Below are 27,816 nucleotides of genomic sequence, written 5' to 3' on the forward strand. Positions count from 1 at the left end.
CAGAAGACAGCGACTCAAAACCATCTAGTGATTTACACAGGGGCGAGATGGAGAGCAAGGGGCTACTTCGCTGTAAGATTGTGGTGGTCGGTGATTCTCAGTGTGGCAAGACGGCTCTCCTTCATGTTTTCGCCAAAGACTCGTACCCAGAGGTGAGGCTGCATTCTGTTTAAAAAAAAAAAAGAAAAAAGACTCAGGTGCTCAGGTGCGTAAAATCTCCATAACAGAAAGATCTGCCTGTAGCCTGATCTATATTGACTCAAAACTTAAAAATATGCATAGAACAATTTAAAAAAAAAAAAAAGATCAACACAAAGTTATATTTTTACAAATGTATATACAAATCTTCCCTTCCTTTATGGCCAGCTATTTGGCTTAGGATGCTATTTACTGCGGATGTCTTTCAGAAATCTGATCAAGCTGTTCTTTGAAATGATGCAACTTATCAATATACACTTTATTTATTGTCATTTATGTAAGAGGATCAAACATTGCCTTACTAAGCAAAAATCACAAGTTTACTAAGGCTGCATTCACTACTGAAATTTCATTTTGGTGCGCATTTACGCATCAAGTGCGCATTGTTGCAGGGAAGATCGGTCAGACAACATCAGGAGACCCCTGCCTTTTTACGTTGTGTGTTTATACACCGGGAGACACGGATTTAATGTGTTGTTTATATTTGTTATGTGACCTACATTATGGTTAAAGCAGTGATCAAAGACACTTAATTACATTATTAATTAATTATAAAGAAGATATGATGTAAAGTCATCTGGAAGAATAAAGGTTTTTAACTCATTGCCAGCTCCTTAACAACAGAATGAAGTGTAGATGTGCATGTTTTATTGAAAGTAAACAAATATGGCAGTCTTTCAAAATTAGAAAGTAGCTAGAACAAGCCATGTGCTGGGCTTGGAGAGTTTGTTTTTCATCTGAATTTCTTAAAGTGCTCAAGATAATGAAATCAAAGCTTCTTGACCTAAATTTTTAATTTGGAAATAGGTCAAAGCTGAGAATTGGCTACATCTACTTTCTGTTCACATCATCACACTCCACCAAAGCTATTTGAGTTAATTAGGAAAATCCCACTCAATTTTGTAACAGGCATAACACCCCTCTGAGCTTTGATCTCACTTTAGCCGAATGTCTTCTTGCAGAATTATGTTCCCACGGTGTTTGAGAATTACACAGCCGGCTTTGAGATAGACAAGCAGAGGATCGAGCTCAACATGTGGGACACCTCAGGTAGGATGTACTTTCATCCTTTTCTTTTCGCTGCAAGATTATCACACCAGTCTCCCACATCATCAGCCTCCAAAGAAGTTGCTGACAGCTTCCAGGCTTTGGGCCACAGACATGAACTGGTTGGGAATACTGATCATTTCTAAATGCTTCAGTTCATTTACAGATGTAGATGTAGCGCTGGTAGATACAGTATGCGTGTGTGTTTGTGTAGCATTTTTATAATTTCACCATATCATCACCTGTAAAGTAATTTTTTTGGTAACAGCAGCTCAACTGACAATTTAGTTTTGTGAAAGGAGAAACAAGCAGTCATTCATCACATTTCTGCTCTCTGTTACTGTCACATCATGATCAACAAGCATGAAAGCTTAAAAAAAATATCTGGTATACAGTTTGGCATTCTGCTTTGTGTTAAATATTTATTCTCCACTTATTGTTGTCACATCTTATAGGACAACTTTTAAAAAAAATACATATGTATCTTCATGTGTTCCAGTTGATTTTACACCTTGCCTTAGGTGTTCAGAATCATGTCAGATTTTTTTTTAGATTTTTGGCCTTTTGAAGTCAAACTATTTAATTTTACAGAAGTAAACAAACTGTTTTGCTTCGTTAGGCTTTTAGCTAACTTTCACATTTCCAGTTGCATTACTACACCTTTCACAACAGAAAGCAACTATAATGCACAACGTTCCATTAACCTCCGCCCATGCAGACACACACACACACACACACACACACACACACACACACACACACACACACACACACACACACACACACACACACACAGAGAAAGACCAGCTAGACAAGTTGGAGATTAAGAGCTGCAGCTGCTGTAGCTCTGTAGGCTCTCAGCGGGTGAGGCTGCTATGTTTAAACAACACCCTCTGAAATTGCTGGTTGGTTCGCACACACTCGCACACCTTTCTCTTGCTGAGCTGTTTTGGTGGGTAACAATTACACCAGTGAACACTTAAACAGTAATTTACTCTGCCTCACTCAAAAATTCAATTAATCTTTCTTTGCGAAGCATGTGCTATTCAGGGCTTTATTGTCTCCCATTATTGGAATCTCTGCTGAATGTAATGAATAATTCTCCCAGGTGTGAGTGTGTGAAAATGAGGTAAAAGAAACCTTGATGCCAACCAAAGTTTTCTAAACAGCCAGTAATGAGTGTAATTTTTTTTATTCAGAAATAATTAGGTTTCATGGTATAATGTACCAGAGGGATTTTTGTGACCTGGCAACCCTAGACTGATGTGTTTATTACTGATTTATTAAGCAATAAGAACAGGGTTCTTTGTATAAATGGTAACCTTGACAAATTTTAGTGTATTGAGAAGCTGACAGAGGCTGTATCCTTATTAAAACAAGCAGCCACTATGGTTTATGATAAGTTGGCGCTGGTAGCTGTGAGGAAATGAGAACGCTTCTGCTTGTGTGGATGTGAGTCGGAGGACCCAAATAAAGAGCAAAGAAAGCTGAAATCTAAACATGTATTTAACAAATATTTGTTTTTGTCAGTATTTAGACAAAATAGATGTCAAGGTGGTAAAAAGAAAGGCCAATAAACAAGCCTAAAAAGAAAGGCTTGTTAAAAGCAAGAGAAAACAAGAGAAAACAAACAAGACACAGAGGAGGTTGCTAATAAAGAAGCAGGAAAAGAAATGCTTTAGTGCTTGGCTGGCTGAGGAGTATGAACCCAATATGGCAAATTATAGCTCAAGACATTGGAGTTTACACTGTACACTAGGTTATTGATAACTGATCATCAACAGGTGTGTGTGATATGAACCAAGTTGTTAGGTAATAAGCTGAACTTAGAAGAGGTGTGGAAACAATCAGAAGCAAAACTAAACAGAATTCATATGGAAATTATTCAAGATAAAACTGGAAGTACTTCTAACAGCAAATTGCCAAGAGATTATTTAATATATCAATAGGAAAAATGAAAAAACTGATATAAAGATAATTAAACTAATCTGTTTAAAAAAGGTTGCAGATGTTACTGGTTAGCTGCTTCTGGATTTACCTAAATATTTATGAAGCGGATATGAAACTGATCTTGTTTGTTTAATTTTAGCTCTCTTATTAGATGCATTTGTGTTAAAAAATCCATCTGTTAAAATATGCAATGTTAAGCAGATGATTACTCTTTTCAGCTCTCTATTTGTAAAGAAGGGAGACATATTTTACTCAGAGCGTTCCCTCCGGCTACTCCGGCTGAGTACGTCTCAGGAGGCAGGTGCATCTCAGCGTTCCCATAATTCTGTCTTGTGCTTTCCTCGTCCTACAGTTGCTCGGTCTGCTTACGAGGAAGTACATGTGTTTGTATGTTGTAACAGTGGCTGTAATACCCCTGAGTTTCTTCGACTGGATTTCTTATGTAATGACAGCTCTGTTTGAGGATACGTGCATGCTTTTTCCAAAGTGTGCGAGTCCGTGTAGTCATGGGAATGTGAAGGCATGCGTAAGTGACAGGAAGACAAATGTTTGTAAGCGTTCGGTTTGGCTGTGTGCGTGTGTGTGTGTGTGTGTGTGTGTGTGTGTGTGTGTGTGTGTGGCATTGTGTGCGGATTGGATGACAGCATGGCACAAAGTTGCAGATGGAACTCAGATAGTATTTTCTAAAATATACTCACTATTAAATACTTAAATTCAGAATGCAGGATTCCACTGAGCATTGAGGCATCTGATACAGATGACAGAACAACACAAGCTCATCACTTATTAAACTGTAAGGCAGGTGTTTCTGTGTGAATGACAGTGATGATAGGAGAGGAACAGTAAGTAGCGAAGGGGCAGGCTGAGTGGTTGTACAGTTGTACTGTCTCAAGTATAGCAGAGGATGCTGGGCATCATGCCAGAGAAGGCTCAGAGTTGCCCACTCATTGTGCAGACACAAACAGAGGATTTAATTAATCAGGCACTGGCTGTGTGACCAAACACTTGCCCCCCTGTCTCCTTCATTCTTCATCTCCATGCACCTCCCACTGCCTCTTTAGCCTCCCGACTCCCTCTGCTACATCCGAACATGTGTGGGTTCAAACTCCCTGCCTAGTAGGTTAAACTGTATTTTCTTCCTCCAGCCAAACTAAATTCCTCCTTCACTCTGTTCTCTGACAGTCCTCATTCTTCCCTCGGTCTCTCTGCTTTAGTCAGGCTTGTTTGTCTCAGGGTTCAGTCATGTGGAGGTGACGCAGTCCAGATTAAGATCAGTGAAATGATAGTCTACATGATATGATAGTCATTTTTAGCTTTGGAAAAGTCTGCCTCACCTCAAACTGTACTGCAGGTATTTTCTAATAATGTCACTGTCAATCTTAAAATATATCCGTTTTCTGAGCGTTTTGAATCGATAAAAGCAGATTTAGCTGAATAACCAGCTGAGGAGCTACAGAGGAAAGTTTGTTTTTACTCTACATTACAAAGTTGTCAGATGCATTCGGCTTTCAGACTCTTTTTTATCAAGACTCAGTTTGTCAAATCAGATTAATATCAATGTAGATTGAATCATGAATTTAGTATTGGCTAAAAACACTTTCACCAATCAAAAAATAGAATCTCAGGTTTTTTTTTGAGAAGGATTCTACAACCATTTTCTTCAGTTCCCTTTTAATTTTTTTTTTAGCAGAAATGTTCAAGTTGGATGAAGCGTATCAGTGTAAAGCTTTAGTAACCTGTAGTTTCCTCCAACCGGAGACCCTGAGCGCACTGGAGAAGGGTTACATTCTGCAGGATTTCTCTACATTATCCCACACAAATTTCCCCTCAAATCTGGGTCTCCCAGTCTCGCAAGAAAAGCACATTTACTCCTTTACACATGCTTTATTATGACCAGTTTGTATTGAAGTATTTCATATCTTTGGACAAGAGTTTTTTTTTATTATTTATTTTCTTTTTTAAAGTAGGTTTACATGAATTGGAAGAGAAATAAGAGAGAGACTGTGCATGCTTTTATTGAAAAGCACCATTGTCTTGAGATAATGAGTTAGCTATCTTGTTATCTCAAGGTAACAATGATCATAAGATAGCTCATGTTAAAAAATAGTAAAACAAAGATGTCTTCCTTAGAGTTCAGTAAAACGGTTGTAATGAAATGAACAGAGTAACACATGAACATCTTAACTTGCTGCTAACTGTGGCAATGGACAAATAATAGGCTAATAGGCCTGCATGTGGAGCAAAGCTGTTATCTTTCCCAGAATCTATCACCGATTTTCATACATGACAATAGAGTCATCAAAAGACAATTGCTAGATCAGATCACAATAAAACAAAATACTAGATTAAAATTTCAAGCAACGCTGATTATGATGATGCAGCAGTTTTGTAGTAAGTGGTCTCTGCTCTTCAGCAAGGAATGTGAGACTTTAAAACCTGATCCCTGCAGACCTACAAGCCATAACAGTTTATATGTCCGTTTTGCTTTTGTCTGCAGTTTTCCTCTCTTCTCTTTAATTTCATCCATTCTTTCTAATATTCTCGTGCCGCCAGCCTCCGACCAGCCCTTTTCAGTTTGTTTCCGTCCAACAAAGTCAAGGTCAGGAGACCTGTCGTATGGGGCACTGCCCTCTCAGCACTCTTTCCCTTGATTAGCGTACCTCACACTTTCTTTGTCTGTTCCTCAATCCATCTTCATGTCTCTTCTCACTCAATCTTTTTCTCATTTTCTCCATTTATCCCACACTCTTGCCCTCAGTGGATACTGGCTGTTCAAATATAACACATAGCTCACTGCGATCAGTCTTCATATGCTGCATTTAGAGGAAAACTGCCATTACTGCATTGTAATGCTGTTAATCTGTTCTTTAAACAAATTAACAAATTATCTTTACCCAACATCTGTTGTACTAAGTAACAAGGCCTCCCATCATTATCTTTTTGTTTTATCTTAAATGTCATGCCCAGGGCCCGGAGAAATTTAGAAGCATCTGTGCTACAGCAGTCAATTATCAAGCAATTATCAATCAGTTTCCTAAAGTAAGGTTTAGAAAGGTCATAAATTAGATTAATATGCTCACTCCAGGCCTGACCTTTACATTTTTAGTTAATCCTCTGGTGCTAATTATGAATATGCCCTAAATCACTTCTTCCTGCATTCAAATGAAATTATGTCATCATGTTCTTACATTAAACTTAAAATTACATTAAATGTAGTGTTGACTCTCCTCTACGTTTATGAACATTAAGCATCAGACTTATTAAGACCTGAGCTGCCTAAGGCTGCAGATTATCTCCATGACTGTTGGTTATTTTCATGGACAGATTTCAGGGTTTAGCTGTGGCGACAGGGAGAATGAGTGGTGACACTTCTGCCTTTTTTTAGGATGTTAACCTTCTAGCACCATGTCAGGAGGACTTTGGCACTTACTTGAGCAATTTGTTGCCAGACGTTTGCTGCTGGAGTGTAGATCAACACCTTTGAAAACTGAGATTGTGGTTTTCTTTCAGAAAATGATGGCATGTTCCCTTCAAGCAAAAGTGGAGCTTAGGGTCTTGTTGTTTCAAAGCTGCTCCTCAGGTTGGGTGCAGGATTCTTCAGACAGAGCTGGAAGAAAAGAAGCTGGAGATGGATAAGTCTAGGTGCCTCTGTTGATTTTGCAGTGATGAAATGATAAAAGGAATTTTAACATGTAAAAATAGATATTGCATGTAAGAAAAGCACTATAAAGATTATATTATGCAATACAGGTCAGATATGAGGTACAGTCAAGTTATAATAACAATAGCAACTCATGACCAGTTACATTAAAATCAGAAAGGAGTCTCTCAAAGTAATAAAACCATATCAGACTCTGCAGACTATTTTGTTGGCTTTTTTAGCTAATGGACTTGGTTGTGTGGACTGCAGCCTTTTGGTCTCTTTGCTCATCAGTGTTATAATTGGATGAAGCAGAAAACTAGTTTCACAAATAAATAAAAAAAAAGAAAGCCACAGACGTAATCGTGACTGTTGAAGAGAGCTGAACATTTAGCAGCGTAAAAGCTGTATATTTCTCCACATCTGAATCAAAATTGCATGCTGTATATATGATCGGAAACATCCCTCCAAGTACTCTAGTGTTCCTCTAATGTCAGTGTGAGGAGTAAACAAGCAGCTGTTTGCAATATAAGCTTGTTTCAGCTGACCCCAATGAGCTATAAAATCTGCAATTATACAAAACTATTCTCAATTTGGCCACTTTGAGCAACATAATTCATATTTGAATTGAAGTCATTTTCAAATGAGTTTGATTTTTTTTTTTAGATTGCATTAATTTTTTTTTTTTTTTTTGTCAGGGAATGTTACAGTTGCTGTAAAGAAATGACAAGAATGATTTCCTCCTGCTTGGTGCTCTTGCCACAAAACATTTACCTCAGAAGCATACAGGTTTTTCAGGTGAGAATGTGAAGTGTGAGGTGAGAGTCAATAAAAACAACTGCCTGATCCTGCAGGTTCACACTTTGAAATCTTGAGAATGACAGAACAGGTCAAGCTTTAGTGCCTTGAACATTTCCTCCAGGAAGTTCTCGGTTCAGTTGGGGGTCTGAAAATGTAACCAAGAATTAATTCTTACTTGAATGTTCGCTTACACACTCACTCTACACATGCTGTGCAAATATTCCTGGCACCGTTTGCCCTTTCAAGACTTGAATCTGTCTGTCCATCCTTGCAGGTCTGCAGAGTTTGCGGCTGATTTTACCCTAACAATCCATCATTCATTCATGAGCAGCTTTTGTGACTCCACTTACACTGTAGCTTCTTGAAACCTCTACCCAGATGTTAGCAGGCATTTGTGTGAGCAAGGGACCCTGGCTTCATGACAGGAAACACCTTGGTGTGTTGAAGCATTTCAGGAGAAGGAAAGAAGTGCAGATTGCAAGTAGCAGAGTTTTTAGACGAAGCACTGTCGTCATTGCATATATGTTTGTGTGTAAAAGTAAAACTAAATGGGAAGTATATAAATAAAGACGGTAAAGCAAAGGAGGGATGCAGAGTCAAAGTAGAGTGCTCACTTTGAAGTATCCATAGTCCATGTGTGTGAGACAAAGAGTGCTGAGTGAGGGCTAAATGAGCTTCAGTAGGTATTCGTGGTGTGAGTCTGAGCACCAGCCAGCCTGGTTTGATTCACTTCTGCTCATGCGGCCCATTAGAAGATCAAGGGTACATTGAAAATCAATGTCCTAGATGTGTCTTCCTTCCTCGGCCTCAGGAGAGCTCCATCCTTCAGCCAATGGTGCATGCGTAACTCAGCAGTTTGTGAGACACGAAGTCTGAAGGGTTACGTTAGAGGGTAAAAACAAAAAGGAAGTTTAGAAAAGACTTTCCAACCAAAAGCAACAAGAAAACACTGCTATACTTTGTCATCTTTGTCTAGAATTTAATTTTTTTATTTTATATATTTTTTAGAGATATTTTTGCTGTACTATCAATAAACTAGTTTATTTTTGTTTCAGCAGCTCTTCCTGGTAAGTGTTGCAACTAACCTTAAATTTATTTTTCCCAGATTTTGACAGACTTTTTGTTAATAAGAAACTGCATAATCTAGTCAAAGAAATAGAAATATAGTAGATCAAATGTTTTTATGTTTTACATTTTATAGGATTTGAATCTGCTTTGGATAATACCACTTTTTTTCCATTGAAGTGTCTGGTTGTTTTAGAGGCAGCTATTGAACTGTGCAGCGGTATATAGAGGGATAAAATGGTTAATGGTGCACATTTATCCTACCAGTCAAAAGTTAGGACACACTTTCTCATTAGATTTAATGGGAGAATGTGTCCAATGTATTGAATGGCAGTGTATGGGCCCTTTTAACTTATTAGTCAACCATATTTACACATACTCATGTAACTTCTCCAATCTGGTGAACTTATAATCTTACATTCAACCCATTTACATAACACTGTAGAGTAACATGTTATTATGTTCATCAAACCAAAACTACACTAGAAAATGCATATAAATGTGTTCATCAGAAATTGTGCAAAAATTTCCCATTACATACCACTAAGGTAGATGGTCTTGCTGGGATTTGGATACTACAAAATGTTACAAAAAACATGACATATCATATGACATATATAGCATAATAAACGTCCTCTATAAGTGATCCAACAAGTCAACTGAAAATCTTAGTGCCTGCAGGGGAATGATTTGTGCTTTTGCTCCTGATCAACTGATGAGTCAGATTTCTTCTTCCTCCTGCTTTTTCCTTCTTGGTCAGTGGCCATTTTGCCCCGAGCAAAATGAATAACGCTAGGGGCAATATTCTTTTTGTCTTGGCAGTTTGGTCCGCTTGAGTAGGGTGCAGTGTGAGATCACACCAAGTTAAACAAAAGGGTGACATTTTCAAACTCCCCTCCCTGTCGAACCAAGTCTGCCAGACTTTCCTGGTGTGAATGTGCCCTAAAACACCTATTGTCTTCCAGACAATCTCTTATGTAAAGCTTTGCAAGACTATAGCTTGTAATATATAATAAGATTTGGCTGTTCTTACATTTAGTTATATGCATTTCCAGCTGGTTAAAAAAGCTGATTTTAAAAAAGTAGTCGCACAAGCCACATGTAATCCATTTTCATGCCTTGTGTGAATGCATACTTGCTGCTCTTTAGTTATGATTGAGTCACCCTGGACACATAATGGAAAGTCTGAACAAGGTCATAAAAATGATCTATATGCTACCAATCAGAACTTTAGATAGCACCATATCCACTTGAGATAATTTATTTATGATGCAAGTCTGTGACCACTCAGTTCAGCCCCCAGCACCTCTGCCGTTGCTCTGAGGGGGTGATGGTTGTTGTTAGGGCTGGGCGATATGACCAAAATCTCATATCCCAATATAGCTCATTTTATACCTCCATATGATATACATAGCAATATAAAATTGTGTAATTTTGTATCAGTCATCAGTTATTTGTCAGATGTGCTTGGCAACGGCAGCAGTGATCTCCTTCCATCTGGGGGAACTATGGCCGTAAGGCATTTCACGGGTAAAAATACCTGTTGCAGCGTTTGCATCCAGAGTTTATTATGAGTGCTTTTGGCGCCACTTTTGCGGTTTTTGCCTGTTGACTCTATTAATTATTCTGTATTCTATATCCCGATTCTTGCGCAGGTGCTAAAATGAGTTGGTTGTGTCAGAGTTTAATTTTTGGGACTGTGAGCTCGTCTGTCGTCGGTTCCACGTCAGTCTTTTTTATATCCAAACCGCATCCATGCGACAGAAATTTCCCCTCTTTTATGAACCAGCGTATCGGTTTTGGTTGGCTAGTCTCTTTTAGTGAATTATCCTGCTCTGAAACACGTCTGCTACAGTCTTTCTGCATGTTTGTTAATATATTGCAGCGTGCATGCCGTAAAGTGCATCTTCATGTCAAGTACTGCAGTAAAGCACCTTATCGTGGCGTAAACGATAGAGCCTCATATGAATCGAGACATTTTCTATTGTCCAAACAATATATATTGTCATATTGCCCAGCCCTACTTGTTTTTACCCTTGATTTTTCTGCATTGTGATATACTCATCACCAGTGTTCATGACCTACTCTTTCCTGTTCATTGGGGCTGCACAACGAAACATAAGGCTGTGCTAAATTTGACAAAATAGCTAGGAGGTTTTTTTGAGGCAAAGACGTCCAGATGCTAGTTTGCTCCCTCTGTCGTTAATTTTAAGGACTCCTGCTGGATTACTGCTGATTCCAGCCTAATTATGCTCACTGACAGCTCTCCCTCTGTTAGTAATGTAACTCCACAAGAATTTTTTTTTCTTCCACAATCCATCTGGTTTGTAACGCCTACTTGGCCCACCCCCCAAAAACAACCCCCACCAAACTCTGATATTAACTTAGGCAGAGGAGAATTATTGAGTCCAAATTCTTCCATTCACCTGTCTGCCTCACGTCCACATAATAACCTATCAATTACTGCAAAATATGTGTGTTATTTATGTGGGTGCAAGCTGTCACATTGTAAGTGGTAAACACTAAAGTCACATCCTTAAAGGTGGCAGTCACATTGTAAAACCAAATGTATTTAAACACAAACTATAATATTTTTACTCTTAATCCAACCAGGAGGTAAGGAAAGTGTTTCAGTCAAGTGTTGTTGTGTTTCTGGTTAGACATAATATTTGTCCGGATCTTAGGACATAAAAATAAAACGCTCTGCTGAAACATGCCATCCAACCAGCCCTCTTTTCTCTTCATGAGGACTTTGTGGCTTGTTAAACAATAGCCTCAATGATGATGTGGACATGCTACAATGAGCCATATTACCATTTTGCCACTTGAAGGGGTGCTACTTTATAGAGCACCATTATGAGTCACATCTAAAAGAAGAGACAAACCACCAATATGATCATTTAGTTGCAGGACTTGTTGATTTTAGCAGGTTTAGTGCCCCTCTGGCATTGTACCTGCGTCAGCCCATGCACATTGTTGACATGACTCTTGATGTCAGAATCAAAAGTCACTCAGTTTTTAATACAACAAGCTCAGTCTGTCGTCCACCAATCACATCCCTCTTTTATGATTCAACATGGAAGAAAGGAATTTACTGACGTTTTGCCATAAATTTCTATTAAGCTCTAGACAAATCAATATAGCATCTCTGTTTGTTATTGATTTTGGGAATATTTAACCTAAAGCATGTGTGGTATGTATGTAAATAAGCTATTTCATGGAACATATAACTGTTGGGTAAAAGCTATTAATATCAAAGCACCATGGATATATGGCTGGTTTTAGAGCCTTAATTTCCAACAATGCAGCTGAGTTGACCATTTGCCTGGCAGAAGTTCACACTTCCAGCTTTAAGAAGCTAAATGGCAATGCAGGCTTGTGATACATGAGTAATGACTGCTCATAGTTTCAGCCATTTTTACATAATATAGATGACATCATTAGGCCCACCTCAGGACATCACAATTTTTTTTTTGCTTTTGCTCGTTTTACTGGGATATGAAAGGAAAGATAAACAGTGGTTTTCAATTGCTTTTTGTAATGTTTTGTTTATTTGTGACTAAATGGAAAAAAGTATTTACTTAATGGTAAAAATGGCATTATGAATAAAACTTCTGGCCTACATGAGCATTTGGACTGAGCAGGGACAGTGTAGCACCACATCTTCACTGCAGAGTATCTCAACATGTTTGTAAATGCTCATATAACAGGATGGATACTCTGATAATCATCAGAACAAACAGGCTGATTATATATTGTCTGCACATTTTGCACAGCATGTGCGGCTGTATTGCTTGATCTCTGCAGGTGGTCCCATGAGAATCTTCAGGCTATGGCAAAAAAAAAAGAAATATTGTGTCAGTGCTGTTAAATTCTGGATTCATGCTACAGCAATAATTTTTATTTAAAGAGATAAACTGCTTGTTCAGAAGGGCATGACGAGGACAAACAGGATTTCAAATATTAATGAACATAATATTGCAATGGGGGTGGGCAGATATAAGTCTCAAATGAGAGGATTAATGATCTTCTGTGAACTCATCTCAAGGTGTGTGTGTGTGTGTTTTTCTACTGACTCATAAAGACATGACGTTTGCCTCTTATCAGTAACTTTAGAGCTTCCGCTCAGCTAATCAAAGGCATTTCTGAAAATACAGCAGAGTATGTTTGATAATGACTTCGACATTTTCAGACATAATGAGAAAAAGGAGATATTTTAAAGGAGCATTTATATCCACTCACAAGATTTACCGGTTTTAACGCAAAATAGATAATATGCTTGCTTGTTTTCCATAATTGGGAAATCTGCCCGTTGGTGCTTTAAAGTTTGCTCATCTATGAGTTTTTCCTCTTAAAACGCTTCTGTTTTTATCAGCAAGAATATATTAAAATGTCAGCTATCAAATTAAACCATATTTATTTAGAAAAGGAGAATCTACTAAACCAGTGAGCAAAATAAGGACAACGTTGTCTCACACAGCCTACAGGGCGTCTTAACAGAAACACAATTAGGTGATGATGGTGATATCTCTATGATCCTCCCTGCTGTAGAAGAATGAAGCTTTTTTTGTGGCTTGTATTGGCTATTCACACATTGTTATAATTGACTGATGGATTTTCATGAATAACAAATTGGACTCCTAGTTTGGAAGTTTTAGGAGCTATTTTTCTGATTATATTGTCTATGAATAATACTTTCTTGCCTCTATCCACTTAGGAGGGAAAACATATTTTATCCTATGCCATTTCTACTTTTCAAACTTGAACCCTAGTTAGTAATTCATTCAGAATTCTTCTTCATTTTAATAAGAGAAAATAAGATTTGTGTTTCTGAATTTTTAAGCTCAATGTGTTCCTATTTTCATTATTGTTGAGTTTAATATTTGATGCTGCATAGTAAGAGTTGTATTTTGCATCCGGCTTGTGTTTCCCTTGTGTCTTCTATTGCACTTCTTTATTATTTGTTCTTACACAGTTTCTGTTTATTAGCTATAGTTCAACAGTTAAAAAAATGCTGTAGCTTCACTTAGCTTCCTTGTGTAAAGTTTACTAAAAGATCACTGGCTGTTACAGCTATTGTTATCTAATCTGAAATTCAGAGAAACAATATGTGTTACAAGCTGCAAATGGCACTAATACTCATTAACGGCACCACAGCAGACACAAAACATGTAAGAAAAAAACCCTTAGATGACGCACACCACGTTTTTTCTGGCAACACATTAGCGCTCCTTCAGAGGAATTAATTAATAATTTAATTGGAAAGTGATGGTGATAAAATGCATGAAGGCTGAAGCACAGATCTTTTGTGTCTCAGAGTAATTACACAAACACGGATGACCAGAGTTGTGATAATTTTAATGAGATAGGCATTAGCAATGCAGTACAAAGAAGAGACTAAAAAGTCAAAATGAATAGTAGCCACAGTGCACCATGTGACGGCTAAAGGTATGAAAAATAAAGAATTATTTTAGCTAATTACTGAAACCGGCTATCATCTTTCTCTAAAGGATAGTTAGCTAAGACTTCTGATGGAGTACTGCTTTATTGTCTGGTGAGAACCAGATATGGATTTAAAAAATCATCACACCCCCACTATGACATAATAGCTGTATATAATTTTACAAATATTTTTTAATCAACCTATCTTAGAGTAAAGAGACATTCATATTTGCCCTTGATCCCATCTATTGTTCCATCTCTCTTCAGTAAGAAAAAAAAATCACACAAACATCAATCGCTGTTATGGCCTCACCATTAATTGCTTTTCTTTCAGCCAACAATAATTTCTTTGAAGATCAAATTTCTTTTTCATCTGCTGCATCAGAAACTTTTCTTGGACACTGACCAGCATTTTCCACACTGCCCCTGGTCGAACTGTCTATTTTTTTTCTCTTGTCACAACAGTTTAATGTTCGCAAATGATCATCTCTGGTTGTTGCAAAATGCATCTGTCACCAGTGTTGGAATTTCACTCTGAACATCAGACGCACATCTGGTACACTGCAAATAGCTTGAGATTTAGTTTATACCGATAGACTCTAATAGAGTTGTGTAAACCTTATTCATATATGAAAATACTTCAGTGTGGTTTCAAGATTTCTATTCTCTCCTGAAAACACTTTATGCTCATTGAAAATTACCAATACCATACCACCTTCAGTTCCTGAAAACTGATGGATAAAGTGATGAAAATAATTCCCGGTAACATCCTTGCATCTGCTCCCTGGATCAATACATCCTGCTTCCTTTGCCCGTTCATGTCGGACCGTGTTATCTTTATGTGTGATGGGCCCATGTGGTTGGCTGATGAGGGCTGGTTCATGTGTTTTTAAATCAATCGAAGAATTTTACTCAAGAAATCATTCCAGGATAGATTCCATCTTCTTTTGTGCTGAATTTGGCTGCATGTACCACATGCATATGAGGAACTGAAATTGATTTGAGATATGTATGAAATGGCACAAATAGTACATAATAGTGTCTGTTGGTTAAACACTTGAGTAATAACCAACAGACAAAACAAAGGCTACTTTTCATGAAAGAGACATTAAAAGCAGGAGATCCCCATGTGGAGTGGTGCAATGTTTTTTCGCTTTCTTTTTTATATCACTGTGCTAAACATTGCATATCTGAGACACATCTCTTATTTTCAACTTTTAGCTTTATGTAATCACATAATTTCACTTTCAAGCTTTCTCTCCTGACTGTGTTTTGCTGTTAAAATAATGATATAAAACATGTTAGTTGGAAACAGAGGCTTTAAATTACACTGTTATTGACATCTGAGAAAGCTGAATGCATGCAGCACTCTCATGTCTCTTATGAGTTTGATCATAGACAGAGGCAGATGGACTGATCCTGCTACAACAGCAGGATTCCTCCCTTGAGAGGCATCAAACTACAGATCACCAAACCTCCTAGATCAATACACATTAGCTGGTGCTCGACCACTGAATATAGATTAGTTCAAATCATGGAACCTTTGTAGTTTTACTCTGGTTGTGCATACGGCACTGTGAGTTTGTTCATTTTATGATGAGTCAACTAAGCATTCCCATTATCCATAATAATGCTAATACAAGCTTTATAAGCAGCTGAAGCTGAATTAATTTCTAAGCATGAATGATTTTCTTATTTCCTTGAAGAACACAAGGAGATCACATATTTATGGTTCAATGTTACAACCTCAGGCTCATTCTGGATATTTTCTTCTTTGTGGCTTCAAGGCCATGAGTTTGACATGAAAGCTGAAAGCAGAAGCTGACCTGGATATTTCTGAGGCTCAGATATACAAATTATACACAATTGTAGCAAATTAAGGAAAAATCAAACTGATGGATGATAGTGAAGTTGAAGTCACATCACATGCCTCAGATGTGATGTTGACTTCACGTGTGGTGAACTACTGTAAAATATGCAGACCTTAAATAACAAACAGTTCTACATAAGCAGGTGGAAAGAAGAGGTATAAGTCGGAAGCTTGTTCATTTCATTGTATTCAATGACTGAATTAATGTATTGATGTAAATTAATGTATTGTGACATCACTTGTTGAAGTTAAAGCCCTGTAGAGGTGAGCTCAAGCAGAGACAGTGCAGCAATGACTTCAAGGGGTTTTGGGTTAAGAGAAGTAAAAGTTCTATCACAGAATCCATAAGTTGTTCACACTTAAATATGACTAAAAAGATAATCCTCTTAAGTTGTAACCCTTTATGAAACTGGAGGTTTTGTGCATTTCACGACTAAATGACCACATCGAAAGTTTGGGTCAAAACACATCATCACAAGGGTGATACAGGCTAATAACATGAATAATTACTTCTATGTAAAATTTAAAAACAGATAAACAAATGGAAATAAAGTGGTGCCACAAAACAGAAGGAGCTCGGGACAAAGGGTGGATGTGGTGACTGACACACTGAATCCAGGTGTGGTGGGGACACCCCCCCAATTTATTAACTTTTTAAATTGGTCTTTTCCTGGTTACATCTATAGGCAACAACAGCAGTATGTTAAAACAATTTGCGCACTTCCTAGTTGGCCTATGGCCACAAACTGTTTAAGAAATCATAACTCATTCAAAGACAGAACAGAATTATGACTAAGGCTATAATATATATATATATATATATATATATACATATATATAATTTAAAGTACCACTATCACTTCATTGGAAGCTCTTTTCTTGTGTTTCTTGGTGACATATTGACATGTTAAAACAAAAAGTCTCATTTACTAGTTTAATTAATTCTTTTTTAAAAAAATGCACCTGACTTTTTCCTCATTCCTTATTATGCTAAGCTAAGCTAGGCTAAGCATAGCAAAAGAGCTCAAAGAAAAGAACTGGCTGCTCAAAATTTTAACTTTCACTGAAAATAAATGATCATATCCTCAAAATGCCCTAATAAGCATATAATGCAGAAGTTTAATTAATTGTTTTGTCCATGAAATGTGCTATACAAATAAATTTGCCTTGCCTATACGATCGTGGTTTGGTGTTTAGCACAATGGCCTCACAGCAAGAAGGTCGGAGGCAATGAGGAATTTGAACACCACTCTTTCTGTGTGGAGACTGGATGTTCTCCTCATCTATGCATCAGTTCTTTTTGAGCACTCCGGCTTCCTCCCACTATTCAAACACGTTTGTTTTTGATTGATTGATTTTAAACTCTAAAGGGGTGAGTGTGAGTGGTTGTTTGTGTCTCTGTATTGATCCCAGACTAGTGACCTGTCCAGGGTGTATCCTGCCTCTCACCCGCAAATTTCTTCCATAGGCTCCAGCTTCCCTGTGGCCCTGAAGTGGAATAAGCGGTATAGAAAATAAAATGGTATATAACTACTTTTATATTCAACATTTATAAGTCTCCTGTTTGCTGTCAAAAGTCTAAAATAAGGTTTTTGGCAGGAATCTTCAAAATCTCTGTTGAGAAGAAGAGGCAGGTTCAGTCTATTGGGAGTCTTGATACTTGTTTATATTGGCATAAAAATCTGGCAAAGGATTTGGCAGAACAACCAGCAATTTATTATACTGCTGTAGGAGATAATAACCCATATGCAACAGACAACCAGCTCACACTTGCAGGAGCTCAAACCTGAGATGAACAGTAACATATGATATAGATAACACTAGCAGATTAACATTTGACCCCATTACTTGTCTTCAGAGTCTTTAAAAATGTATTTCTGTATGCCAATAGTAAGCTTAATTATCTTTCTTTGAGGTTTTCTTACAGAAAAAGCACACCCCCAAAAAATACAGTGTACAATGGCCAAAGTTTAAATACTCACTGAAGTTATTTTGCAGCTTTTTCTTCCAACAGACTATATAAAACCACTGATTTATTTTGTAGCCAGATATAGACAATACTTCCTCACATTACAGTAATTACTACAATACACTTTAACCTTTTCCAAAGGTATCCTGTAGAGTTTTTTACTATATGAGGCACCAAAGCGAAGTGTTTTCATGAGTTTGTTTCTTGCATTCTGTAACTGATTTCACTCTGATCTAAGAATCACAGCAGTGGTCGAGCAAAGGTGGAGAACAGCACGATGAAAACAGTTTGTGTATGATGCATTAAAAAGTCTGTTTACTAAGGAAAGAACTGCTTTCAGCATGTTGGAGGCTGTGCACAAGACAATATTATGATGTGAAAATATTTAGTACTGATCATAAAACAGCACTTTGTTCCTGAAGTTACACTCTGCAACATTACAGCCCATTGAAAATTTATTCACCAGCAAACCAGGCGGCAACTTGAGTTTTATCCAGACGCAACTAAAAGACCACACACATGTGGATGTTTGAATTGGATTTCCACTGTGACAAATTTTCTTTAAAATGTTTTGGGTGTTTGTAATTGACACCACACCAATAAAATGAAAGGTATAATCAGATTAAACACAACTGTCGGCTCCTATACGTGATACTCATACTAAAAGGAAAATAGGTTTGAATTGTATTTTAACCCCATTAGTGAGACAGTCATTGAGGAAATGGATGTAACTATTAGTTTAACATGTCTGGTCACCATCAACCAACTGCTTCAACTTTTCTTGTTTCTTCCGACTTTACATGTCTAATGAAATAAAGAGTAAATGTTTCTTTCTCTATCTTTCTTTTTTTTCTTTTTTTTTTAGCTGGAAATGAATGATTTTAATAGTTGTTATCTAATGTTCTTTTTGTCTTGTTTTATTTTGAAGTTATTTTCAGTTTTAATGTCTCTGTGAAGCACTTTGAATCATCCTGTTGTTGAATTGTGCTATACAAATAAACTCGCCTTGCCTTGCCTGAAAAATAATCAGTTTGCGCTGAAAAATGTAAAAAACACAAACTGATTCAGTTCTTCTCTGAGCAGCTGTTTCTATGCGGCATTGATAAACAGAGCTTTATTTAGTACGAGGTTTAAGATCATAGTGGAATCACATGCTTCAGCTTCTCTAATGTGCAGCTTCTGAATGTTAGTATCAAATGGAGTATTCAATATTAAATTATCTCGGGATTTCATTGAATCAGTCGTGACTAATTGAAAATCCGATCTGGGGGTAGCCTTTCAGCTCTGCCCTCTTGCTTCATTAACAAAATTAATTATACACAACTACACAGAGTTTGAACATGTACATCTCTGTGTCTATATTGAAATAAATAATTCCACTGTGATGGAAATATATTTTAAATAGTGCTCATATCTTTTTTCAGCTTGTATTTGTTGTATCCGTTGTATTTGGTTCCGTGGGAATTTAGCATTAAAACACCTTTTGATTAAGTGGCCAAAGCTCTGTGTTTGGCGACAAAAGCGCTTAGTGTTGAGGACAATGAGGAAAACGCAGAAAGAATGTTGTCCTCTCTGGATAGGAATGTGTCCTCTTGCCCTTGTCACAATACTCAATTCAGTTTGGGCCCCCAACAAAAAACATGCCACTCTGAAATACCAGGTGACGCTTTGTGTGAACCATTCATTATAACGCTGTCACATGTCTGTCTTTTGGCTTATTCAAGACAGTCAGATGCTGACCAGGGGATGTGGATGAGGCCCCTCTGTTTGTTTCAAAAGCAATGAATCACACCCACTCATAGTCAACTTCATGATGATTAGATTTAATTATAGCGGTTTTCTCAGAATGTGCCTCATGACTCACTTTGAGGCAAAAATTAACTTTTCACCGAAGCAATGAGGACACAGTCCTTCATCTGTGTGTATTTTCATCCACAGGTTCATCCTACTATGACAATGTGCGGCCATTAGCGTACCCTGACTCAGACGCTGTGCTCATCTGCTTTGACATCAGCCGTCCGGAGACACTGGACAGCGTGCTGAAAAAGGTCAGTGTCACATTAACAAAAGTGTGAATGTTTCATCTTTTTCTAAAGTAGCTGAGACACTTTTTAAGGTAAATTATGTTCATTATCAGTAAAAGAAAAAAAGCAAATAATTGGGTCCTCATTTGTATTTTGGGCACATCCAGTGTAGCATTCATATTTACTGTAAATTGGCCATGAAATGATTCATGACATAAAATGCATTATATACTGTTTCACTGGATACAAAAAGGCCTCTAAAACTACTTTTTTTTAAATGTAAATCAACATTTTCAAAATCTCCTTTGCAAAACATGAACTTCAGAACTGGCAGCCTGAACACTTCAAATGGCAAGTTGTTTTTATTCAGATTTGGTTTACGTATAATAAGTCAGGCTTGTACGCTTCTTTAAAAAAAAATCCCCTTATGTGAAAATCTAAATTTAAACTAGGTTCTATAGTGTTTAATTCCAGGAAAAATAAAGTAAATATCATTTTACTATTGATCATTTGCACTCAATATTGTTGTTATGGCTAAACTTCCAAAGATGAGGATGAGGATGTTGGAGTCTACAAGGACTTTATATATGTATGAAGGACTGAAACTACCATAATCTAAAATAAATACAAGGTGGCTCAGTGAAAACAAATGATCTATTTGTATTCATGGTATTTTTCAGAAAGTATCACTTTTTGCCACTTCAGTTTTTGAGCCCTTTTGAACAATAGGATTGCTTCATCCCGATGATCAACTGTTGCATGAAAAGCTGAGCCAATGACTCTCTGAAAAAGCATCACACATTTGTTTAATGAAGCAAAAATGCACTCAGAAACTCAAGTAAATGCATTTTGTGAAATGAGTAGAGGGTTTAAAAAAAGAGGAATAATCGAGACACTAATATCCTATAGCTAAAAAGTTATAATGATTTAAATAAAACCATAATGTCAAATGACAATAAAATACATTAATATGTTTAAAGGGAGAGGAAAATAATGGAAAACTTATGTAGTTATAAAGCATTAAATATATAAATAAATGTATTTAGTTACATCAATAAATGTAATTGAAAATTTAATGACAAAGTAAATAAAGAACATATTAACACAAGTTAAGTGACTGCAGCTGCAAATTAAAGAAGAAATATCCATTTATTTCATATTCTGCTAATCAATTATTGTGTAAACGGCACACATATATGTACCAAATCATAGACTGCAACAAAATCTGTCACAGAAAAAGCCGTCAAAGTGTTCAGTAATTTAATCTGATCTAAAGATATATACTTCTTAAAGTTTAGATAAATTTGACTTTTCATCACCGACTCACTCACATGTTGGATTATCTGACCTTCCAGCAGTCTGTAGGCATTCCCTCAGCCTCCGCGGTCATTCATCACTGACATCATCAAGACAAAGTAAAATACTTACCTTTCACGGAGGGCAAATTCTCACATCTACATGGGCTTCCTTTAGAAGCTAACTTGAACTTTGACCTTTTTAAATGACCTTAGCAAGCATGGTGAATATTTAGATTCGACAATGCATGCACAAGATACCAAAGTGACACTTTGAAGGGTCACTTTATTCAAGTCTAGATGTGAAGTGAGGAGAAGTCGCCCTCTGATAAGCTTATAAGTGTCTAATTTTATTATTCAGTGTGCCATTATATCCCGTGTGGTTTGTTTTAGACTTTTATTCCATCTGCAAGCTTCCATCTTCAAATTACACCCTTGCACAAAAGCAGTCATGTTCAACCATTTCTGCCTAATCAATGCTTGCACCATCCAATTTTCTTTCAGAGGGATTGTTCTCTAACTAGAGAAATGTCCTACTACTACTTGAACTTTCTTTTGGATTCACTGTTTTCTATGGCCAATTCTTAATATCTTCATCAATCTGTTTTCCCCTTAAAAGGCTGTAACAATGTCTGACATCCATTTATCTCATTCATTCTCACATATGTGATTATATGATTGTGAAGGCCAGAAGCTGAACAAAATCACTGCAGAATCGGCAGCAACACGAACAAATAGATCTGTGAGGTGATGTAACCCTACCATGCCAAAGACAGATGAAAAGTCTGATACACTGTTAAATTTCATACCTATTACATGGATTTCACCTTGGAAATGAAATAGTGGATTTGAAGATAACATAAGAAGATGACCGGAATTAGTTTAAAAGATGATGTTTTCAGCACTGCAACTTCAGCTTTTCAAAGAAAAATTCAGCAAAAAGCGCTTTTCTTATTTCATCTCTTGCAATCTTATCCTCTCTTTACAAATAAGCTAAATATGTCATATCAGTATAATAATAAGATTACTTCATGATATTTTAATGAAAAAAAAAGCAAAGCCCATGTGCTCATTAGTGTCGACTGGACATCCTGTACTTATATTAAACCTCTTTTTACTGCACAAGAGACCAACACAGTATTACGTAGATTTTAATATTGCAGCAGTAATTGTGTAGAAGCTGTGCATGTTCACATTTGCAATAATTAGAAGCAAAGTAGAGCTGAAGCCAAAATAAAGGTGAATAATCATTTTGACATCCAACACGGAACTGATTTACATACAGTGCTGAAAACCTGCCACAGCAGTTTTTACATTTTATATAAAAAGGCTAAATCTAATAAGACAAAACATAACAACAAGTATAAGTATATATATGTATACTGTACATCTTAATAGGTTTTCCAGATTGTCAAACATTTATATTCAAGAAGGACACATCCAGAATGGATAAACTGATCAAGCTCTGTGACCAGCAGGCTTAAAAACTCATTTGTCCATCACACCATCATACTCGACAACTCCTCACTTGGGGACATGAAGACATAGAGGACAGAGGGTGAATGCAGTAGAGAAGGGGGCTTGTCAGTTGTTTATATGTGTATTTTATAATTTAATTTAATTTATTTAATATTGTTAATTTTATTTTCACTTTTACTTATTTATATTTATTATGCATGCTAATTTTCTTTTTGTTGCGAGGAATTTTAATTTTCTTGAGGGAATCATCCCAAAGGGATCAATAAGGTCAAGTCTAAGTCTGAGTCTCTAAGTGTAAAAGGCAATTAAATAGTCTGCGCTTGCATTTTCTTTCTCACCATTATGGTACTAAGTGATGAGAACAAACAACAACATTTGAAACAAAACATGTATGTAATAAAGCTCATTTAAATTTTTTTTAAAAGTAATACTACTACTACTGACATCAGTAAAAAAAAAAGAAGTCCTTCCACGATTAGGACTAAAAGTATACACATTTATTTTAAAATTTTTTTAAAGTTTACACCAGAATTTAAGGCATTAATCCCATTATTTCATCATAAACTCTACAAGGCAATGGCGAGCTGACTCTAATTTGCAGTGTTTACCACGCATCATAATGTAGACCTAGCCAGTCATAACAGAATGAACTCCTGACTATATTCTATTCTACAGTCATTTAGCAAACGCTTTTATCCAAAGCGACTTACTTACCCCGATAGGGGCATCAGGGGGCAACTTGGGGTTCAGTGTCTTACACAAGGACACTTTGGCACATAGTCAGGGGAAGTGTGGAATCAATCTCCCAAATTTCCAGGTGAAAGACAAATGCCCTACCTCCTGTGCTATGATTACTCACTAAAATCCCAGAGTCATCAACAAACAATCAACCCCTTTAAATTCCACCAAGTCTAGCTTCAATTTTGGCTGCACCTTTGCCTGACTTGTTTTTACAGGTTCCACCTGGGTCACGTGTATTTTTAGACTAGCTTGTCAGTTGAAACTATTGAAAAACAAAAATCTATTTAGTTCCTTCTTTGTTCCTCTCTGCTCCAACAACTCGCGTTCTTTTGCTCCTTTATGCACCAGTTCTTAACAGTAATGCAGACAATAAGCCGCTCATCCCGTGGGCCTTTTATGACTCATCTAAACTGCTGCTTTTCACCAGTTACACGCAGTTATGCAGAGAAGCCTGTTGAAAAAAAAGGCACGCTGACGCCCGTAACAGCAGCAACACAGAGGCATCCAGGAGAAAAGATGTCTTTGTAAGGCAGAACAAATGGAGCAACAGTCCGCAAAGTGTTGTTTCTGCCATGGTGTGAGGAGATAATGAAAGAAGTCTCAGAGAAAAAGATAAAGAAAAAGTTCTGTAGCTTGAGTCATGTCTCTAGTCTGTGATAAGCATTGTCCTTTTTTAATGTCTTCATCCTGCATTTATGATCATGAGCCTGTTGTGACAATCGAACAGCTACAGTGTAATCAGTGTGCTCATTTCTCTTTTATGTGTTTTTTGTTTTACCAGTTTTCAAGTTGCAGGATTTTTAAATGAGATTTAATGTGTCACAAGTTGAACTACACATAACAATTGCATGATGTCAGTAAAACTATGGTGGTCGTGTTGCTATGAGTATGTAGCAGCAGGCTATTCCAAAGCAAACCTGCTTTGGAATTAGTGGGTAAAGCCAATGAGTAGAGGAATGATTATATTCATGCATCAGAGCAATGTGTCATTTCTTGGAACTAAATAGTGTCAAGCAAGCATGCAAAAAAAAAACAACCCAAAACAAAACAAAAACATAACATGCTGTTGAGTTTAGATGTTATTCTTAGAATACTTTGCCTGAATGAATATGAACAATGATAAAAGTGTAGGCTAATTAAAAGAGATCAAATATGAGCCAGCATTTCTGGAACTGTTTTTACACTATACATTGTGTTCTCATCACTCCTTACAATTTGTATTTTTATATTTGATTCCCAAAATACAGTTTTCACTAAGTGTCTTGTTCTCATGACTTTAGATACCTTGAAGAACACAACCCTGTATCCTAAGTTTTGTACAAATATAGTTTTATTGTTTTTGTATCATTGTGATAAAGGATTTAAACCACTAGGGAGCAAGATTTTCAGAGGGTGCTAAGTAACACATAAAAGGGTAATAAGAAGCCATTACCACACAGAATAATTTGAATAATCTTAATTTAATAGACCTATATGTAGTATTATAGTAATTTTAATGAACCTACATGGCCCTTTATTCCAAATAAGGGAATTAACTATTTTCTTTTAATAAAATGTATGAATAATAATAATTTTTTGGTAAAATTATTATAGTTTTAATTTGAAAGAAAAATGTACTTCAATTGCAGCAATTTGGCTTGCAGTTTTACATGAATATTTATATGTAATGATTCAAATCGCACTTGTTAAATTAAATTTTGGTTGCATCTTGTTGGAGAGAAAAGACATCCTCGTCAGGTTGTTACTGCTCCTCCATGTAATTCACACATGTCAGACAGAGGTGGCTTAGTCCTGCAGCTCTGTGGGCTTACATGCATCAAGCTGGCATTACAGCACCACTGGTTAAAGTGGCAATTTGTGATGTTAACTTGTTGTATGCAAGAACACACGAGGTAGTCCCACATAATCTCTGTTAGCAACTTGATTACTAATTAGCTGTGTATAAGTGGTGGATTGACCCTCCAACAAGCCACCTCATATGTGAAAAGGTGTTTTGTTCACTAATTTCACCAGGGTGGCTAAATATGGGCAAGTTCTTTCAGTAAGAATCTCAAATCTTATGAATGATCCCGCTGATGTCCCTGGTTTTGACATTAAAATGAAGTCAGTTTTAAATGTAATGTGCATGAGTTTACATGATTAAATCCAATGCGTTATTGTATATAACATGTGTTTTTGTCTTTTTAACACATACAGTGGCAAGGTGAGACACAGGAGTTCTGCCCAAACGCCAAAGTGGTGCTGGTTGGCTGCAAATTGGACATGAGGACAGATCTCAGTGTCATGAGAGAGCTTTCCAAACACAGACTCATTCCTGTTACCCATGAACAGGTGAGGAGAAGATTTCAGTTGTTTGTCTGATTTTAAGCACATCATCTTTGACTATTAACAGAATTTACTTATAAACTTGTTGGTATCAGTCCAAACATTGGTTTTTCTCTCGTGTGCATGCAAACAAACCTTCCGTAAATTAATTTGAAGAATGACATTTGCTTCAGATGATCATTTTCACACTAGGAGTATAAAGAAGCTGGCACTGAACAAAGACAGAGACAAACAGACAAACGGCAGTTGTGTGATAATGCAATTGTTTTGTTTGTGTCTTGGAGCAATGAACTGCAGAATGCATGAATTTTAACAGCCTATTTCCATGTAAATGTGACTTCCCACTTCTTGGCAGCCTTTTGTCAACAACGGACTATTTTCTCATATCCTCGACAAGGCAAAAGTAAAAGTAATGACTTTTGCTGTCCAGGAGGTAATGACACCAAATCCGTGCATAACGGCAACCAGTGCATAAAGCCAGGAAATTTTTTTTTTTTTTTTTTTAAAGTTACATCACAATATGATCACCCAGTGGTAATTTAAAAAAACAATTATTGTGTTTAATTTGCTGCCAGTGCTTACTTGAAGTACCATGGAAATAAATGTTTGGTTTTTTTTTTATTTCATGAACTGTGTGTGCTGGATGAGTTTATCCAAATAAGAACTTGAAAAGTTTAAGGGTTTACAGAGATGCATTACTAATAGTCTCCTTGCTAGTGAATGTCAAGCCTTTGATATTTTTTAGGCCCTAAACTTAACTTTTTGTGGTTTATCTCTAATGCTGCTGAATGAACAATCCAGTATAGACTCTATTACTGAAGACTTTCATGATTAAAAAAGCAAAAATTGTTATGGTACAAACTCAACGTGACAAAGTGCCATTTCTAAAACTTAGATGATTTTTAACCAGATCTCTATGCTGCTTTTCCATCTTATGCCAGGATAAGCGCAGAAAGTCAGGAAAAGGTGAGTGTAAGGAAAGTGCTGTGTACCACTACTGCTATCCAGATTTAAGATGCTGTTAAAAAACTACTGAGAATAAATTGAGCTTTTACACCCAAAGTTTTAACCTTGCAACGATAGGCTTTTAAATATTTCATGGCCATGTGGAGGATATTTTCTGTTTTCCCCAACCACAATTAGGCTTCTACTACTTTTGAAGTTTTTTGCTGCACAAGCATGTATAATGGTCTGATATCTCCAACCAGTATGAAGTAATATACTATCCTGAAGCAAAATTCAACAACATGGTATTAATGCTTGTTTGTACACAACATGGCTTTTGAAAATCAAACAAAGAAATTAAATACATTTTAAAGCTGAATTATATTTTTTATTTTAATTATTTTTCTTTTTTGGGTAATATTATAGAATTAGAAACTGATGACAAATTTATCTCCATCTCCCCTTAGTAAAGAATCCATTAAAAAATCTTGGATTGAAGCAGGGATACAAATCACTACCCGAATTTAATACCTTCTTCCTTATTCTGGGAGTTCCTAAAACTTCTTCAGGGCGAAAGTCGCTACTTTTTACATACAATTTGAATCCTGCGGCTGTAGCTAAACAATAAAACAATGAAGTTTCAAGTGTTTTTTTATTCATCGCTTTTTTTTTAAACAATATTGTGGGTTTTTTTTTTCTCTTTTTCATAGGGTACTAGTTTGGCCAGGCAGATTGGTGCTGTGGCCTATGCAGAGTGCACCTCCAAATACTCGGAAAACAGCGTCCGTGATGTATTCCATGTCACTACCGTGGCTTCTGTGTCCAACATTCATCGGCCTCAAATCAAGCGTGCTGGCTCACGTCGTGGCCTCAAGAGGATCTCACAGCAGCCTCCACGGACTGAGATTCACGAGCACCCACCTGCCATCAGAAAGGACCGAGCCAAAAGCTGTGTGCTCATGTAGGACCAGACCTTTGTAATGACCTGACCTGTGTGTTATGAACTGTTCTGTACATGAACTTAA

The 27,816-nt window shown here is 36.8% G+C and overlaps 1 protein-coding gene across 1 annotated transcript; it reads left to right on the forward strand.

Moving 5' to 3' along the window:
• Nucleotides 1-47: 47 nt before the first annotated feature.
• Nucleotides 48-27,756, forward strand: LOC306771619 (rho-related GTP-binding protein RhoN-like; the record flags this gene model as incomplete). The annotated part of the gene is made up of 5 exons (XM_079260867.1): nt 48-152; nt 1,161-1,248; nt 19,921-20,030; nt 25,718-25,852; nt 27,502-27,756. The coding sequence occupies 5 exons, from the start codon at nt 48-50 to the stop codon at nt 27,754-27,756; spliced, it is 693 nt and encodes a 230-aa protein (XP_079116993.1).
• Between the last annotated feature and the right edge of the window lie 60 nt (nt 27,757-27,816).

Source organism: Telmatherina bonti, assembly GCF_933228915.1.
Source record: "Telmatherina bonti genome assembly, chromosome: 21".
NCBI classification, from domain to species: Eukaryota; Metazoa; Chordata; class Actinopteri; order Atheriniformes; family Telmatherinidae; genus Telmatherina; species Telmatherina bonti.